The following is a 19,503-nucleotide window of genomic DNA, read 5'->3' as shown; positions in this document are numbered from 1 at the left end:
GGTCTACACATTCCCCCTCCTGGCCAACCGCCTAAACATCTATTGCTATAGGGAAGCAGATATTTTCATCAGAAGAGTGAAATCATTCATTTGGTTAATTACCAGTAGACGACAAGCACCTGGGGAGGAGACCCAAGTGCTTCTTGACTGTGGTGTTAAAGGGGAAGACTTAGGAAGATGGCGCCCATGGAGGGCAGGCTGGTGCAGGAGGTGTCTGTGAAGTTGCCTCAGAATCTTGTTGCTAAAGCAGCACTCATTCAAGGTGTAGAGCTCAGTGCAGAGGAAGTGTGTCCTGTTCTTCCTCTATATTTAGTGTCTTTTTTTAAAATCCCAACTATGACAAGAGGCACCAGGAACCAAAATTATCCCTATGCTTAGACCAAAGATTTCAGAGGCTGTGCAGCATGGATCTACCCATGTAAGGGAAACCCCGGGGAAAAAAGGTGGTGGGGATCAGAGCTCAATTCTGCACCTGCTGAGTGCCCTTCAAACACTTTAAGAGGCCGTCTTGTCTTTAAGCACACCCTCAACGTTAATTATCATCTTAACCTTTTAACTAATCTGTGCTTCAGTTTCCTCAGCTGTAAAAGGAGAACAAGAATAAATCCTGTGTCATGGGGTTGCTGTGAAAATTAAAAGAGTTAATAGGGATAGAGCACTTAGAGCAGTATTGCTGTGAGTTTGCTCTCATTTGGGGAGATGATGTAGGTTAGTGATTAAAGGCCTGGATTCTGGAACCAACTTGCTTTGGTTTGAAGCTTGGCTTTACCATTTACTCACGTGAGCTTGGACAGTACCTCTCTGGTCCTATTTTCTCATACGTTGGCCTATTGTGAGAATTAAATAATCTCTGAAAGCACTGAGAACAGTTTTAATACATACTAAGGGTTAGTTGTTACTATCTGTCCCTTCCCCCTGTTAACTACCCACATGTGGCCTGTCACTGAATGTACGTCTTCTTGTAGAGCAAAAGCACTCCAGAGATTTCAGAAGCTGTGCTCAGAATCTCTCACCCTAATAGAACCATGCCAAGACTACCTGGCCAGCATCCCCTTTGTGCACTCAACTTTCCCACATAACACACAGTGGGATTTGTGGAAAACTATCTCCCTATTTTCCTTCCTGCTCTTAGAAGTCCAGGAATAATAATCTTGTTAACCCCAATTCCTCCACTTCGGAGAAACCAATCTTTCTTCTAATTGGAAGGGAAACTATTAAGCAATAAGATGGTATTTTGAATTAAATCAAGAATAAAGCCACACTTTCACATAGCATTTACTTGAGTTCAAACTGCCAGGGCTCTTCCAAGTCTAAACGTCACAATTGAAAACAGTGCTTTGAACTTGAAAGACACCAAAGGTCTATTTTGAATTGAAGCTTGTAGAGAACTCGGGATTGTTCGTAATTTGATTTTAATGAATAAAATGTTTCTGTATTGCTATTTTACATTTTTTCAAAAACGATCCGGATGACCCTGTTACACAGAAAAAGGAACTCTTTGTTACACCTCAGAAAAAGTGATAGACCTTATGTTCTTTTTATTTATTTATTTATTTTTATCTTTTTTTTTAAATTATACTTTAAGTTCTGGGATACATGTGCAGAATGTGCAGGTTTGTTACATAGGTATACATGTGCCATAGTGGTTTGCTGCAGCCATCAACCCATCACCTAGGCTTTAAGCCTCATATGCTTTAGGTATTTGTCCTAATGCTATTCCTCCCCTTACTCCCCATATATTCTTAAGAAGTGTATATATTTTTTTAAATAGATTTAGGGGGTATGTATCATCTTGTTACATGAATATATTGCCTAGTCTGGGCTTTCAGTGTAGCCAACACCTGAATAGTGTACATTGTACCCAACAGGTAATTTCCCATCTCACTCCCACCCCCTTCCAAGTCTCCAATGTCTATGATTCCACTTTCTATGTCCGTATGTATGCATTATTTAGTTTCCACTTATGAGAACATGCTGTACTTAAGTAAAATAACCCAGACACTTTCTGAAGGCCTTCAGTTCTATTCATGTTGCTGCAAAAGATATGATTTTATCCTTTTCAGGGCTAAGCAGTATTCCATTGTATTGTACCACATTTGTTTTATCCAGTCATCTATTGATAGACATAGGTTGATTCTTAATTTTTGCTAATATGAATAGTGCTATGATAAACGTACTGGTGCAGGTATCTTTTTAACATAATGATTTATTTTTCCTTTGGGAGAAGTGTATTTTTAAGGTATATTAGAACACCTTCTTTTGGTGTCTAAGAACATAGGGTATCCTAAAAAACCCGTAGCCACAGAATAGCAAACTGTTATAATTTTATTTTTCTTGTGTCTCTTGAAAAAATTGTGTTTCAAATACTGTAGTTTTGGTTGCTATTTTGTTTTGCAATACTCCTGACCAACACGTGTAGCAGAATTGGTAAAAGAAATTGGAAACCTCAGGCATGCCTCAATTAAATGTTTTGTAGAGCCAGTGGGTGCAGAGCACCACCTAGTGTCAATTTTGAATAATTCTCTCAGATAAGAAAGACTGCCTAGGGTGAAAATAATTTACCCAAAGGAACATAGTCAATGTAGATCAAATTTAGGTCAAAATCCTGGAACCAAATACACATTTATTGACGATAGCCCCATGCTTTTTCTTCTATTGTTCTCCACAATTTTACATCACAGAAAGGCAATATGTAAAAAGCAAATCCCTTCCACTAATGGAAATTCAATTTAGGTGACAAACATGTTATAAAACAGGACTATTTGAATATCGGGTATGCCTAAAGCACTATGAGAGCTCAATTCCAGAGTCAATTCCACAGACTCTAAGGTGAGGCAGCTTTTTGTTTGTTTGTTTGTTTGTTTGTTTGTTTCAAATTTCTGGCTTTCTTATGGTTCCCCGAGGTCTCTGTAGCTACCCATCTGGCACTGCGGCCGCTTCTCTGCCATCAGCATTGCCAAAAATAACACAGCCTCTGAAATTTATCGCTGAGGAACAAATGAGACGATTTCACTTACCTATGTGGCTCTTCTCTAAAAATGTTCGCAGTTAGTTCATGCCAGATGCAGTTCGCATCTTAGAATGTCTGTGTGCTGTCTTCATAACCATGGTTAGCCCCAAGCTGAGTGTGAGCCAAGTCCAGGATGGGGAGCCTTTCTCCTCTGCCTCTCTTCCAGCTACTATTTCCCACCCCAAAGAACCTCAGGCTTCTCACCAACTCTGCACTCCTTCAGGGCCCTACAAGTTAATGACAAATAAAATGACAACAATACCAACAGCTTGCCATATCAGATCATTTCTGGAATGAGATAAAATATGAGTTAATGAAAGAGTGAAGCCAAATAAATAAATAAAATTGCTGTTTTGAGATATCAGTGCTCATGTTGGCTCATATGCTATTCTTCTTATACAACTTTTAAATTTCCTTAAGATTTTTGAGTAAATTCAGACAAATCTAATACACTCATGGATGAGCTGGTTTGGGGAGGAGGGGACGTTTGGTGCGAGAGAGGCTGTACACATCCAAGCTCTGAGAGTCCTATCCTAAGTCACTGTTGCACTTTCTTGTGTGCAGTCTCAAAGATACTCTCTGAATCCATTTTCTTCATCTGTAAAATTGAGAAACATTAACTACTATTTTATATGATTTTTTTATGAAGATTCAAAAGGATCACTATGTGCTAAGTAACCACCAGTCACACGAAATTTGGCTACGATGATGATTTATTTTATTTTATTTTATTTTATTTTATTTTTGAGATAGAGTCTCGCTCTGTCGCCCAGGCTGGGTGCAGTGGAGTGATCTCGGCTCACTGCAAGCTCCGCCTCCAGGGTTCACACCATTCTCCTGCCTCAGCCTCCCGAGTACCTGGGACTACAGGCGCCGCCACTACACCCGGCTGATTTTTCTGTGTTTCTAGTAGAGACGGGGTTTCACCGTGTTAGCCAGGATGGTCTCGATCTGCTGACCTCACGACCCGCCCGCCTCAGCCTCCCCAAGTGCTGGGATTACAGGCGAGCGCCACCGCGCCCAGCCTGTGATGATGATTTCTATTGATATGTGCCCACTAAGAAATCCATTCCAGGATTTTAACAAGTAACAACAATACTGCCCCAGTCCTTTGTTTGAGCCAATGCTTCCATTTTTCAACCGGCTGCAGATTTTTAATGTTCTGAAAGTTGCCATCAATAACTCTAAAAAAAAAAAAAGGGACTCACTCTGATTAATCAATCCTGTTTTTAGCCACGGAGGTGTTGCTAAGGGAAAAAAAAGAGAGCAGAAGAATAGAAGGAAATCTATTCTGGCAAATAACATAGAAAATAATCAACAGGTCTAGAACATTCAACTTAAAGTCTTTATCATACTTTATGTTCTGGCAAATAATAATACTACGAGCTTTTGCTAGTATGCCAGGCACTGCCCTTAATCAATTAGCAATATTCACTCACTTAATCCTCATAATAATTTATCATTTTACACATTGAAGAAATGGAAGCACAAGGAATAAAATAAACAAAATCATAAGAGGAAATGACAGATCTGTACTTTGAACTTTAGGGTTCAGGCTCCACAGAAAGGGTAACAGATTAGCGAGCTTTGGTTACATCTTTTTTAAATTTTACTTTTTAATTAACAAATAATAATTATACATACTCATGGGGTACATAGTGATGTTTTGATACATACAATTTAGAGTGATCAGATCATGGTAATTTGCATATGCATCATCTCAAGCATTTGTCATTTCTTTGTGTTGAGAATGCTCAACATTCTCCTTCTAGCTATTTTATTTTATTTTGTTTTTGTTTTTGTTTTCTGAGACAGAGTCTTGCTCTATTGCCCAGGCTGGAGTGCAGTGGCACAATCTCGGCCCACTGCAAGCTCTGTCTCCTGGATTCAAGTGATTCTCCTGCCTTAGCCTCCTGAGTAGCTAGGACAACAGCACCTACCACCACACCAAGTTAATTTTTTTTTTACACCCAGCTAATTTTTGTATTTTCAGTAGAGACAGGGTTTCACCATGTTGGCCAGGCTGGTCTTGAACTCCTGACTTCGAGTGATCCACCCACCTTGCTCTCCCAAAGTACTGGGATTACAGGTGTGAGCCACTGTGCCCAGCCCCTTCTAGCTATTTTAACTTATATATTATTATTAACTATAGTCATTCTACAGTGGCATAGAACACCAGAATTTTCATTTTCCTCTTGCTCCTCTCTATCCCCCTGGTCCCTTGCCAAACATCTGCCCAAGTTGTCAAGTCACCTGAGGAAAACTAGTAGTTTATTTTCTAAGTAGGGCACCTCTCCTTATACTCACTAACGTTTTAAGAAGGTTCAAATCTTTTCTTCCCAGATCACAAAATATCTCTGGGTACATGACACAAAATAGATTCTTTTTGTTCTCTCTCCTTTATACAGAGTTAAGTTTTCAGACAGCTGCTTTCTAGCTTTATTGTCACCTTTTAGCCTGATTATCTGACAGTGTTAATTTAGACTTTATAGCTATTGACTAAAGCAAGTGCCTTGTACAAAGACAATGGCAAAATGGGCAAGGAGACTTTCTTTAATGAGTCCCAAATAAATAGCTCTGGTAAAAGTGTCTACTTGCTATGACAAACTACCATAGGTTCCTCAAAATAGCTTGATTTTTTAAAAAGTTGGAAGGCAAATTCAGTGTTGTCTTTAAACTGCTACTGACCTCTCATTCTCCTTTGTCTGGACTCCTCAGTAAAAATAAACCATTTTTGTTGGCACATATTCTCAGTTAACAAGCCTGATACCTTGGGTAATACAAAATAGTGGATTATTTGTGTGTGCATTATAGTGAACAAGTGATTTAGAATATGTATCAGTAAGAATACATGTAACTAGTAGCAATAATGAGGGACACGGCTTTACTTTTGGTTTTCTAAATGAGAAAAACACTGTAGAAAACTATGACCCAAGAACGATGTCACTTTATTTCTTCTACATTTTCATGGAACAAATTACTCATTTAAATACTGACTCAAGATTCTTTTTTTGCAGTAACTGTCATAAAACACTAGTGAGTAGACTCATTGTTAAATGGTAATACTCATGGCCTGTCAGTCACCCATTAGCATGATGGAATTGGCATTCATGTGGTAATTACCATGAATTGTCTATTTCTACCATCCTGTTTTCTCCCAGCACCAAGCACTGGGGATATCACAGAGTTTGTGGAGTCACAAAGAAAGGCAGAAGGCAGACAAATAAACAAATTGAGCTTCCTACCACCTCCACTACCGTAGTATTGGCAAGAGCATCTTGAATAAATTTGACAATGATGATGATGATAGCTAATATTTATTGAATAATTATTCTTTGCCAGGCATTATTCAATTGTTTTGCATATACTATCTCATTTACTGCCTCCACCCACCCTATAAAGTATGCACTATTATTAAAACTATTCCACAGAGGATAAAACAGACTTAGAGACATGATGTAAGTTGCCCAGGATAACGCAACTACTGAGTAGCAGAGCTAGAATTCAAACCCAGATAATCTGAATTTAAAATTCACATGCTTAACAGTTTAACTCTACTCCAGAGTGTCAGCATTGTTGACACACGTGGCCGGGTAATCCTTGCTGTCAGGGCTGCCTACAGGACAGTAAGATGCTTAGCAGTGTAACGGTGTCCCTGGCCTCTGCCTACTACATTACAGTAGCACCTTTTCTCCGTTGCTTTCCACCTCCAGTTGTGGCAGCCAAAAAGTCTCCAGACATTACCAAATGCCCTCTAGAGGTCAAAATTGCTTCCCCACACATGCTGAAAACCACTGTTCCACTCTAACTCCTCTTTATCTGATTATATAACCTCATGTCATTAAATAACATTTAGAAATATAATTTTAATGGCTGTGATAAATGTTACTGAATATTAAATTAGTGCTACAATTAAAATATTACTTTTGATTATTTAATAAGGAAAAAACTATATTTAAAAACTTAAAGCAATCAGGTTCTTTGAGATCTACCCCTTTGGTGTATATAAGATATAAAAGTAAGCTCTGCCAATAAAATAGTAAGTCAGAGGTGATTTATATTGCAAAAACTATTAACTTCATTCTTTAAAATGTGTCACCATTTTTTACCCAGCCTACTTCTGAAGATAAAATGAAAGAGACTTGTGTCAGTAACAAATCTCTTTAGCAGCAAAAGAGTTTATTCGGTTACTGTATACAGATGTGGCCTAAGTCAACAATCAAATAAAATATAACTGCATGCATATATTTCTAAAAATGAAAATAAATTAATCACTGACATTTTTAAAACTTCAGAATTCTATTATTTTTCTACAATGTCTAATAAATCAGAATTTACTAACACTTTGGTTTTATTTTTGCTCCTTTTAAAATATATGTTTAGATATATATGTTTAAAGGATGTATTTTACTGTTTCTACCAGCATCATTGACTAAATGCTTAAGTGCCTACTGCTATGTTAGCTACTTTAAAAATATATAAAAATTCCTCCTCTGCATTCCTGAGGAAGGTATTTAAAAACAAATCAGACATACACAAAAGCCCTAAGAATAAGAGAGTGTAAAACCACTAGTATTTTGTATAATTCATGTTAAAGTAAAACACGCACACACACATACACATACCAAAGTTAAGGAAGATAGTAAAACTCATTTAATAGGCATGTTCCATATAACCATTTTGTTACAAATTTTGCATTTTCCACATGAAAAAAATCACAGTAGGCACATACTAGAAGCAAAATATGTCAGGCAAAAATATCCTAAAGATGTTTCTGTTATCAAACTTTTACAATTTTTCCAAATCATTTTTGAGGTTTGGGAAAAAATCTGGGGCATTTTTGGCTAAAAACAAACACTATCCATGTGATTTTGACTATTGTTCTTTCTCACCAAAAAACAAAAAGTCCATAATTTTCTACAAATTCCATGAAGTTTTAAATCAATGGTGTTTGATTTACATTTACCAAGAAATGATTTGCTCATCACCATAAAAATTGAATTAAAAATACATTAGGCTAAGTAAATCCAAAACAGAACAGTGAATATTGTTGGGCTTACAGACAATGGAATGCATTTCTGTGATCATGTATTATTTTTAACCTTTTCCTTCAGTGTGATTTGGAAGTAACCTGCCTTTTAATAGCTTAGATTGGACATCATCATTGCAATCAAAGTGAGTAGCATCACAACACAATTATCTAATATACACATGCTGCTTAGGGCTGCAATGTTACCACAGTTACCACCAGATTAAACGTCTCATGAAAACAGAACCACAAAGTCTTTCAACATGCAGAAATTCAGCACTCTTGATAGATTATGAGCCTTCATTTTTCTTCATTTTGAGGCTTTTCCAATTGGTCTTGTGTTGTTTCTTCATCTTTCTCTTTTGCATCTGAAAAAAAAAATTCCATTCATATGTGGAATATATTGAAATTTATTTTATATTATATTGGAATAAAACCATTGGTTTTTCCTTTGTCCACTGTCCATATTTTGCCCTCAATTCAGATATGGCAATTATACAAAGAAGAGAGATATGAGTAGGTTTGGGAATCTACCTTCTCCTGATCAACTTTCTCCTATTCTACAGAGTTATTAAGTGCCAGGCAGTCTTCTAGAGTATTCTCAGAGCCTCCATTTACAGATTACTAAAATGAAACACAAGCAAGTTAAGCGACTTGTCCAAAGTCAGAGACTAGTGAGTGACAGTCACAACTTGAGCTTGGGTCAACTGACTCCGTGGTCCATGTCCTTAGCCATTTCCCTATGCAGGATTGTACTCTCCCCAGCTTCTTCACACTTTCTACTCTCTTTGCTCTTTCTTAGGAGATAACCTCACTTTCTACTTCATAGGAAAAAAAAAAAAATCAAAGCTATCAGACAGGAGCTCCCTCAACTTCCTGCCATTAAATGTCTAAAACTCTCCGTCATCTGTGCTTATTCTTTCTGCCTTCCCTCTTTTTACAATGGAAGATGCACTCGTCAGCACTGGCTATGTAATTTGTTGGTGTCCAGTGCAAAATGAAAATGCAGTACCCTTGTTCAGAAATAATGAAAAATTTCAAGACAGCAACAATAGAACATTAAACCAAGTGCAAGTCTCGTCTAATCAAGCAGCCCTATGCAACCACCCTGGTTGCATAATTTTGGAGCTGGCTCCTGGTGTTACTCCTGCTATGCAGTCTAATACCTTCATGATCCCGCATCCTATCCATTTTTGCTTCATCAAGAGGTTGACTCTAATAATCATCTGCTGCTCTTCATTGTATCTGACTTTTCCTTTCTCCCGGCTTCTTCGTTCTCTCAATTCACTACCATCTTTAAACTAAAAAAGACCCTCTTTCAACTGTAAGTCTTCCACATCCTATCTTCTCTTTCATCCTTTAAGAAGTATCCCTCTTTTGTTGTCTCCATTTTTAAGTAAAACTATTTAGGTCTACTACTCCTACAAAACTGCTCCTACCAAGTCATCAATGGCATCTTTGAAATCTGATGGACTCTATTCAGTTCTTCAACTTTAATTCATTAAATATTTATTAAGCGTGTACTACATACAAGGCAATGAACAAAACATAAATCCTGGCTCTCAGGGAAAATCTGATGAGAAATATGGACAATAAACAAAATAAATAAAATTTGTGGTCAATCAGAAGTAAAAAGGACTAATGAAGACATTAAAGCAGGAGTAGAAAATAGAAATTTTCAAGAAGTCTTGGGGCCTGCAGGATGCAATTCTAGACAGAGTTAGCTGGGTATGCCTCACTGAGAAGGGGACATTTGAGTAAAGGCCTGAAAAGCTGAAGAAGAATTCTATATAGTTAGCAGGGAGAAGAGCATTCCAAGCACAGAGAAAAGCAAGGCCAAAGACAATAATACGCAGGAAGGATTTGCAAATGGGACAATGGTAGAGAAAATTAGAATGGAAAATGGAGTCATAGAGGTACCAAAAAAAAAACTAGATCTTATGAGTGAAAAATGGCAGATTTATGGATCAATTTTGAAAGTAGAGCTGACAGTATTCATTGATAGATGGGATGGAGAATACAAGAAAAAGAAGGGAGGTAAGGATGATTCCAATATTTCTGGCAATAATTTTGTTAACTGGAAGTATGAATTGCCACTCAGAGATGGGAAAATGCAGAAAGAGCTATTGTCGGGAGACTATCTGGAGTTCGCTTTTATATCCATTAAGTTTGAGATTCCCATTAGATATCCAAGCAGAGATGCCAATTAGGCAATTGGTATATGAGTGTGCAGTTCAGGAGAGCTCCAGGTTGGAGATACAAATTTGTAAGTCATCAAAAGCACGATCATTATCCCAATGAGATCAGATTACATCACAAGTGAGAGAGTGTTGATAGAGATGATGTCCAAAGACCGAATTTTGATAACCTCCAATTTATTAAGAGTTAGGGGAGATGAGGAAAGAAAAGCTGGAGGAGGAGCAGCCAGGGAAGCAGGAAGAAAACCAGATGAGTGGAGTGTCCAGAAAGCTAAGGGAAGAGAAACGTTACAGGAAAGAGTGACAATCATCTATGACTAAGAGATCATGCAAGAGGAGGGCTAAGAATGAACCACTGATATTAGCAGAGACAATGTCATTTGTGATCTTGAAATAGCAGTGGGGTGATGTCGTGAGGTGAAAATCTTATTAGGGTGAGAGAGAGAATGGGACGTAGAAGATTTGGAGCCACAGAAGCAGATAACTCTGTCAAGAAGTTTTGTTATAAAACAGAAATGGAGAACTAGGACAGTAGTTCGAGGAGAATTGAGATCAAGGGAGAATTTGTACCCTAGCAATCATAATTGGTTGCCTTCTAATTAACATGGCAGGTGCTTAATAAGTGTGTATTGAAAGAAATCCCTTAGAAAAATAAGCTTGGTGGAAAATGGTACTCTATAACAGTATGAAATACAAAGAACTAGTATCTTGCTCAGAATTATTAACTAAAATATAAAACATGATTTCAAATACCTCTTATAGTCTCATTTTTTGCTTTGTAATGTGAAAGTGTTTAGAAATACATTGAAAGATGATTGTAGATAAAAAGAAACAATAATCTGCTCAAGAGGTTATGATTGCTGTCAACTTTGAATTGTGATGTTAATGAAAACTTTTTGTATTGCGATGTTAATGAAAGGAAAATTATTTTTCATATATTATAAACTTCCTAGTTAACATTGTTATTCTTCAAGCTTCTGCACATGTCAAGTGCTTTCAATGTAATTGAATATATTTTCAATATATTTTTTCAACATAATTTCTCTGAGAGTGCAACATCAAACTTCCCTTTCAAGCCTGTTACTGTCATTTCAAATGTTAATAAGCTTTTTTGAACAGTTATTTATCTCACTTTTTAAATCATAATAAGAACTCTTGAGAAAGTAAGAAAATGTTGAGTTCTAGATTATCTGGCTTGATTCTGTTCTCTAGAAGCCTAGTTTGGAAAAACATCTCTCATATATATATATGCAGTAACACGTTACTTAATATAAATATTACATTCAGATTCTTATTATATATATTTTAGGTAATAAACCACTTTAACTGTTTACTAAATTAGGCTTTTCATTAATATATGTTTAACATAAATCAGATTATAATAGTCTTTTTTTTGCATTTTCTATTTCCATCCTTGTGTTCTGCTCTTCTTTGTATCAACTGTCTTTTCTACTTCTTGTCACATTTTTAGAGTGCTTCACAGAACAATAATTCTGCAAGATGCTTCTTTAGAGATGGTCAAATAAATGAGAGAATAAAATGCTGTATGTTCTATTTTTAGAAGGGTGTAGACACACTATTACTTTAAAGTCTCTGTAAAAAAGGCTCTGAGAAGTCCTTGTCTAAAAAGGAAACATTCCGAGAAGTATAAAAAGCCAATTATGTTGAAACCAGCAATTCCAAACTTATTTGACCACAGCACCCTTTTTATCTGGGTGACACATTAATACCCAAAAGAATTTCCATGAAGCATTTATAGAGAAAAGTTGGTATAATGGGAAAGACGAAGGCTTTGGAACCAGAAATTCTATTATCACTTAATTTTTGTGAGCTTGGACAAGTCACTTAACCTGTTTGGGGTTAGTTATGGTAACATCTATATATCAAAAGAGTGGAGGCCTTCTAAGACTCCCTCTTTCTCATATTCTGTGTTTCCATTTGTACTGTAAAGGTAATCTACTTGTGTGGCTTGTGAGGTATGGGAGAATTTCCTTTGTACTATTTTCTCCTCAATCATATAAAATAAATTTCGAAAATATACACTCAAGGCCAGGCGCAGTGACTCATGCCTGTAACCCCAGTACTTTGGGAGACCAAGGCGGGTAGATCACCTGAAGTCAGGAGTTTGAGACCAGCCTGCCCAACATGGTGAAACCCCATCTCTACTAAAAATACAAATATTAGCAGTGTGTGGTGATGGGTGTCTGTAATCCCAGCTACTCAGAAGGCTGAGACAGGAGAATCACTTGAAACCGGGAGGCAGAGGTTTCAGTGAGCTGAGATGACGCCATTGCACTCCAGCCTGGGAGACAAGAGTGAAACTCCGTCTAAAAAAAAAAAAAAAAAAAAATACACTCAAATATTCAAAAATGTATATCTCTGAATCTTTTCCCCTCTGGTCCACCAGACCTATATATCAAATTGCTTCACTGTCCATTTAGATGTCTCATAGGTATCCTAGACACAAAAATTTTCACTCCTCCAACTCTCAAAATTGCCCATCCTCTAGGCTAACACTTCTCAGTGTATGGCATCGGCACCTGCCTGGCTGCTCGAGGAGTTATCCTCCAATTCTCCTCCTCATCTCTGCCACATGCAATTCATCAGCAAGTCCTATTGATTCTGCCTATAAAACATATGCCAAATCCACTGACCTTTCTCCATCCCAGGATGCCACCCTCTGTCACCTCTTGTTCATATGTCATCAAATATCATTGACCTTTTTATCATGGTTATCAATTTATAAGGGATAGATTAAGACGGATTATGAACTAGGCAAACCTCAGGTTAATTTCATACAGCATGCAGGACACTGGAAATCCTAGATTTCCTGCCACTTATGCATATTTATTAAAAAAAATTAAAAATATAAACAAAAGAGGATAGACCTGAGGGAAATCTGCAGATCTTCCTTACCTCATAATTTGTATGTTTAAGTGAATAAATTATTGAAACCATAACGTTTGAGAAAGACTCCCGCTTTCAGTTTTCATTATCAATTGGAAACCACTCATTTTAAAATTCATAATAATATCTATGCTTAGCTAATGAGAAAAAAATAAGCCTTCAAACTGCTTACTTGTAACTTTGTTAATAAAATATTATCTATGTCATCCACCTATGTAAGCCTATATCCTTTTGTGTATTTTTTTCTACTCTTTAATTTTTCATTGACAAATAAAAATTATATATATTTATGCTGTTGTGCAACATGATGTTTTGATAGATGTATACATTGTAGAGTGACTAAATCCAGCTAATTAACATATTCATTACCTCACATACTTACGTGTGTGTGTGTATGTGTGGTGGGAACACTCAAAATCTACTCACTTGGCAATCTTCAAGTATGTAATACATTGTTATTAACTATAGTCACCGTTTTGCTACAATAGATCCCCTGAACTTATTTCTCCTAATTGTAATTTTATGTATTTTGACCATCATCTTCCTAATTTTCTTGGTAGCTACCATTCTACTCTCTGATTCTAGCTGTTTGTCTCTTTCAGATTCCATGAATAAGATCAGGTGGTATTTGCCTTTCTGTGCCTGGCCTACTTCACTTTACAACATTCCTTCATCCTTTTGCGTAATCTTTAGCATCTGGTGTTATTTGTGAATTCATTTTTACCATTTTCAATCTCTTAACTGATGCCTTTGACTTTATTTCAAAATGATATGAAGAAAAATATAAAAACAGTAACATATTCTTTCAGATCCTAGTCTCTCTAGTGACCAAAATCAAATGCAGAACACTGCTGACTCTCCCATAGTGTATTTGTTCTCTTTTGCTTGATTAAGTAATGTCAGTTACATTAAGGTTTTGTGTGTGTTGAAGGTGTATAAAATTTAATTAGGGTTTTTACACTAACAAGTAATTGCCTTCTCTACCTCACTAGTTTAGAATGGACTCCAACAGCAACATCATGTTCCTATGGTCATATTACATTTTCAAACTCAAAAGGCCAAAAACATTACACATATGTTTATTTCTTTCTTCCCTTATCTTTTCCATCTTTTCATTCTTCTTATTATATTTTACGTTGAAGTGTATGCTTTTTAATTCTCACCTATAGTGTCGCATATAAGAAATAGTGGCCTTTGGAAAAAGATGAGGTAATCATGGAACTGCAGGATCTGGTCACAGCTCCTGGCCTACAAGGATATAACCATTTCATAGACAATGAACCAGGAACATTTGAAACTTTACCAGGTAGTAAATAACCTCCTGAAGCAAAGAACCAAGAGCCTTCTTCTTGGGTTCCCAGGAATGGGCTAGATGTGAGCGGCTTCTGGTTCTCACTTGCTTTGTTGTCACCAAGAATAAATTCCCAAACATACACTAGAGTCCACCTGAGAGTCTAAAATGGGGCACAAAAGGTGAGTATTTTGCTAATGACTTGGAACAAAAATGATCCTTAATCTCTCTGAGTGTAGTTTTTAACTTTGGTTCAGGGTTTTGTTTTGTTTTGTTTTAAATCTCCAAAAGGGTTTTTAAATGAAAGGCACCTTTTAACACTTTATTGAAAGTATCCTTATATTCGTTTCAGGAGACTAAATTCTGGAAGCCATATAAACTGTATGTAAACAATGGAGAGAGAGACCTAAGATTTCCCTTCATGGGGTGACAGCTCTACCTTTCTCTTAATGTCAAGAATGATCACCTTTTCTCCAAAAATTCTCTTGAAAGAATCTCATCCCTACTTGATAGTAAACTTCTTCCTAGATTTGAGAATTAAAGGGCTTGTGGCACACTACAGTGAAGCAGGAGCTTCTAAAGTGATTTGTCAATGGATGGCAGAAGAAAAGTTACTTTATTTATGAATACATCTCAACAAAATTGAAAGCTCATTGACAGAAAGATCATATTTGTTCACCTTTGTATTCCCAATTACTAGCTTTGTGCATGACTATAACTATACACATGCAATGAATAAATAAAACTTCAGTTTCTACATACGCAGCATGAGACAAAAAGATGAAATATTCTACTTTGGAAAAGACTGAACATCCACTAAGCCTTAAACAAAAGCTGAGAGGTTTAAGTAAACAAATAAGGAAACTGAGCACTTTTAACTAGGTAAAAGAAAGGCTGTCCAGAGAAAAGGACTGGTTAAGAAAGGACAAGTGCTGTTAATTGTAAGAGGATTTTGAGTATTACCTTCCTTCACGGAGAGAGCCTCCAGTTTGAGGGGTAAATCTGAGGTTCCGTCTGTGGCAGCTGAACTCTGGATGTCTGGTAAGGCATTCCGGCGGCCTGCCCTTGCTGAAGATGCAAAATTGGCGACCCCAGACTCCACATCAGTCATTTTTGATGAATCTGTCTTCATAGCAACATCTACAAATAGAATGTGCATATGAAGAAGATGAGCCTATTCAGAACTAAATGTTCACCACGGTGGTTGAAAGGCATGGCTAGATCAAAAACACAACAGGCTTGAGAGTCTAATCATTGATCACAACCTTCATCAATGTCTACTGTTACGGTCCTGCAGCGTCCATTTGCACATTTGCTGAATAGAGCAGGAAGTCCTTAGTGTGAGCCAGATTGCTAAAAATAACCCCTGAGCCGAATGAGCCACTTGGATGCTTAAGGGTGCAGTAATCCCTTGCCTTTTGTTCTGCTTTTCTATGGATGGATCAGCCAAACTAGGGCTTGGAAGGAAATGAAAACTGACTTTTTTGACCACTCCTGTAGAGACTCGGCCTGCCAGTATTTGCTTGTGGTGGTTGTTCAGGCTGAAACCAAGTAACTATAATTTGTAGGGACCAAACAAAACACTCTTTTCCTACTTCTTAGAAATAAGAAATTCGACTTTATCTCAAAAGCTTTTTCCCTAGAGAGCACTGTATATTTTGATCTGTTCTGGTCTGAAACCTAATTTTTGATAAATTCATGTTAATGTTTGGAAGAGTAGGACCTAGTTTAGGTTTTTCTTATCTTCAGGTCAACATGGTAATTATTAATTCTTTCCTAAGCACCTTTTGTCTCCCCAACAATTGTCTCTCTGGAAGAAAGAATTCTCAAGAGATCATTCACTATAGAGGGAGGAAGGTAACAGTTACTGCTTACTCTAAAACTGACCTTTTTATGATGTTTTCTAATGAATCTCTCCTGAGAAGTCAACTCTGAAGAGCATCTTGAAAGCAGCAGCAGCAGCAAACATTTTATTGAAAAGCTATTTAATGCTAGACTCTCAGCTAGGCCTGAGAGTACAGACGTATGGCATACTTTCCATCTTTAGGGAACTTGCACTCTCAAAAGGGAGAGAAAATATATGCATGCAAAGATAGATACCCTAACATAGAATGCACTATGATACCCTAATATAGAATGCACGGAGGGATGGAGATGCTCATTTGTGACACCTAAAAGGGGCAGAAATATGTAAACCTTGGGCTACACAGAACAAATCCAACTTTTCATGGTAGTTGGAGGGAGTAACTTCAATTCAGGAAATGCTAAAAACTAAATGACACAGTCACAAAACATGGTGCATTTGACAATAGAAACACAACATCTTTGGTTCATAGAATCCAAGAAATGCAAATTGAGCTTAGCATGGTCCTTAGGAGTCCAGGAACAGTTTGGAATTGCCCAGAAAAGAGTCATTCTATTAATTCCATAGATATTATTGTCTTTCCAGGAATCATGGGAAATTTGAAAACAGAACTATGTTTTGAGATACAATTTTGGAATCCATTAGACTTTTAACTGCTTGATATTTGGCAACTGTGGAGAATGTATAGATAGCTTAGAGTACTGTAAAGAGCAATAGACTATTGGTCAAAAAGAATATGCTCCATTATAGACTTGTAAGGTGATACTGTTCAATCCATTTAATTTCTCTGAGTCACAGTTCCTCCCCTATATAATGGGCATAGCAATTAGCCGATGGATTCACAGGATGCTTGTGAAGCACTGATGACATAAAGAATAAATAAACTCTTTGTAACTATAAGGCATATGTTTGATTGTTGGTATCATTGTTCATATCTCACTAAATGTTCTTTATTCTACCACCTTCCTGTGTATCCCCTTTCATCCTGACAAGAAGTATTTTCCTCTTGGGAAGACCTCTAGCATTTTCTAAGAGGAAAACCAGCATTTTTACTCAATACTATGTGAACATTTTTATATTATATTATTTAAACCTCCCAATAATCCCATGAGGTACTGAAGTATGACCCTCGTTTCGTGGATGCGGAAACTGGGGGTCAGAGAGGTTAAGCGACTCATTTAAAGTTGCACAGCTGCTAAGCCAGCACTCAGGCTTGCAAACCCAGTTGCGGTTCACTCTGAAAGCAACACGATATGGATTATCACAAAATTATCTCTTTGAATCCCCATAATGCACATAGATAGCCATATAAAGCTACTTTATATTCTGCCTTTATTATTTTTATATAGAGAAAATAGGGGGGGAAATGTATCTGTGTGTATACATATATATTTATCTAAAAGTTTGTTAAAGTACACACACACACACACACACACATATATATATATAAATACCTGGACGATGAAATAATCTCTCTCTCTCTGCACATATATATATATATATATATATACACACACACACACACACACAACTGATGCATATAATTGGTTCCCTGTCTTTTCACAGTGTTCCTCTCTAGTTTGAATGTTTGGTTATCTTGTGAGCTCTCCCACGATACATTAATTTTGGTCAGATCTCTTCTCAACAGCTTGTGAGAAGTGGCTAGTTTGGAAGTAGATCCCATTTGCTGGCCTCCACTCTGTCCTCCACCAATTCACATCACATCAGAAACCACTATGACTGCAAGTATCTCTTCCTGTGTAACTGCAAAGAAGTTAACGCTGCTGGTCTTAAAGGAACAGCTCCATGAATAACTGAATTCTTACTTGCCTGATAGTCTAAAACCTTAAAATTAAATATAATAATAGTTTTTAAAATGTTAAGATATGTGATCTTAAATATTTAAATAAATGCATATATTTTATATAAAATAAAATGGGTAAACTTCTTCAGCAAGATGGGACATTTAAAATGAATATTGAGTTGAAATTTGTATATTGAAAGAGAAATTCTTTTTTTTAAATAATTTTTTTGGCTCGGCATGGTGGCTTATGCCTGTAATCCCAGCACTTTGGAAGGCCAAGGTGAGTAGATCATGAGACCAGAACTTTGAGACCAGCCTGGCCAACATGGTGAAACACTGTCTCTACTAAAAAATAAAAAATAAAAAAAATAGTCGGGCACGGTGGCTCACACCTGTGATCCCAGCTACTCAGGAGGCTAAGGCAGGAGAATCTTTTAAACCCAGTAGGCGGAGGCTGAAATGAGCCAAGATTGCACCACTGCATTCCAGTCTGGGTGATGGAGCGAGACTTTGTCTCAAAAAACAATAATAATAATTTACTTAACTTTTATTTTAGGTTCAAGGGTACATATGAAAGTTTGTTACACAGGTAAATTTGCGTCATGGGGATTTGTTGTACAGATTATTTCATCACCCAGGTATTAAGCCAAATACCCAATAGTTATCTTTTCTGCAGCTCTCCCTCCTCCCACCCTCCACCCTGAAGTGAACCCCAATGTCTGTTGCTAAAAAAGAATCTTCTAAAAAGTGGCCCTTGGAGTGGGTGATCAGCATGAAAAAGAAATTCTGGGTTTCATGTTTATTTCAAGATAATTTTGCTGCTAGCTCGCTGCTATTTTGGAAGTTTTTGCTTTTGCCTTTATATTATTATTTCAGACATAGGCTTTCTAATTAGTTCTTCTTTGTAGATTGATGCTGGAAAATAAAATAATCACAAAACTATCTAAAAGTTCACTAAAGTTGTATTCATTAACTACTATTTTAAGATCGAAAACAGAACTGGCCATATAGGGAGGCTAAGTAACAAAATTGTTTTACTTCGGGGCTGTACTTGGATGTGGCAAACTCACATTTGGAACCATCTTCCTTTCAGAGTCTGCCACTGATACTGACTGACCAAGATGTCATGCTCCACCACAGGTAAACCAAATAGCTAACCCCACCCAGCCTCACAGCGATGTGGGAAGATGGCACATTCTACAGAGAAAAGCTATCTTCCTGACCAAATGTGTCAATGGCCTAGAAATTGGTGGCAGGAATATTTGAATCCTCAAGATGACTCTTAGTTGGGCTCTTTAAACTCCAAAGCAAAGAGATTTATTGTACTGCTGGAGATAATCTGAAAGCCCATCAAGAAAAAAAATATGAATAAACTATGTAATTATGTTATGGAATGTTAT

General features: G+C 36.9%; 1 protein-coding gene across 9 annotated transcripts in view; it reads right to left on the bottom strand.

The window, feature by feature from the left end:
- Positions 1–7,157: 7,157 nt before the first annotated feature.
- PKIB (cAMP-dependent protein kinase inhibitor beta) overlaps positions 7,158–19,503 on the bottom strand; it is a 136,366-nt gene continuing 124,020 nt past the window's right edge. For 4 of the 9 annotated variants that reach the window (XM_023230640.2, XM_023230644.2, XM_023230645.2 and 1 more), the window contains 2 exons: positions 15,399–15,575; positions 7,641–8,407 (listed from right to left, as the gene is read on the bottom strand). In XM_023230640.2, the coding sequence (XP_023086408.1) occupies positions 8,340–8,407; positions 15,399–15,575 (245 nt within the window). In that variant the 3' untranslated portion in view covers positions 7,641–8,339. Of the gene's footprint in view, positions 8,408–15,398; positions 15,576–15,700; positions 15,803–19,503 lie in introns of those variants that run through there. The other 5 variants (XM_023230646.1, XM_023230641.1, XM_023230643.1 and 2 more) reach the window with 5 other exon arrangements.

The sequence above is a fragment of the Piliocolobus tephrosceles genome, chromosome 5 (assembly GCF_002776525.5).
Source record: "Piliocolobus tephrosceles isolate RC106 chromosome 5, ASM277652v3, whole genome shotgun sequence".
Lineage (NCBI taxonomy): Eukaryota > Metazoa > Chordata > Mammalia > Primates > Cercopithecidae > Piliocolobus > Piliocolobus tephrosceles.
The sequence above is the reverse complement of the archived record's forward strand: the minus strand, read 5'-3'. Positions and strand labels throughout refer to the sequence as shown.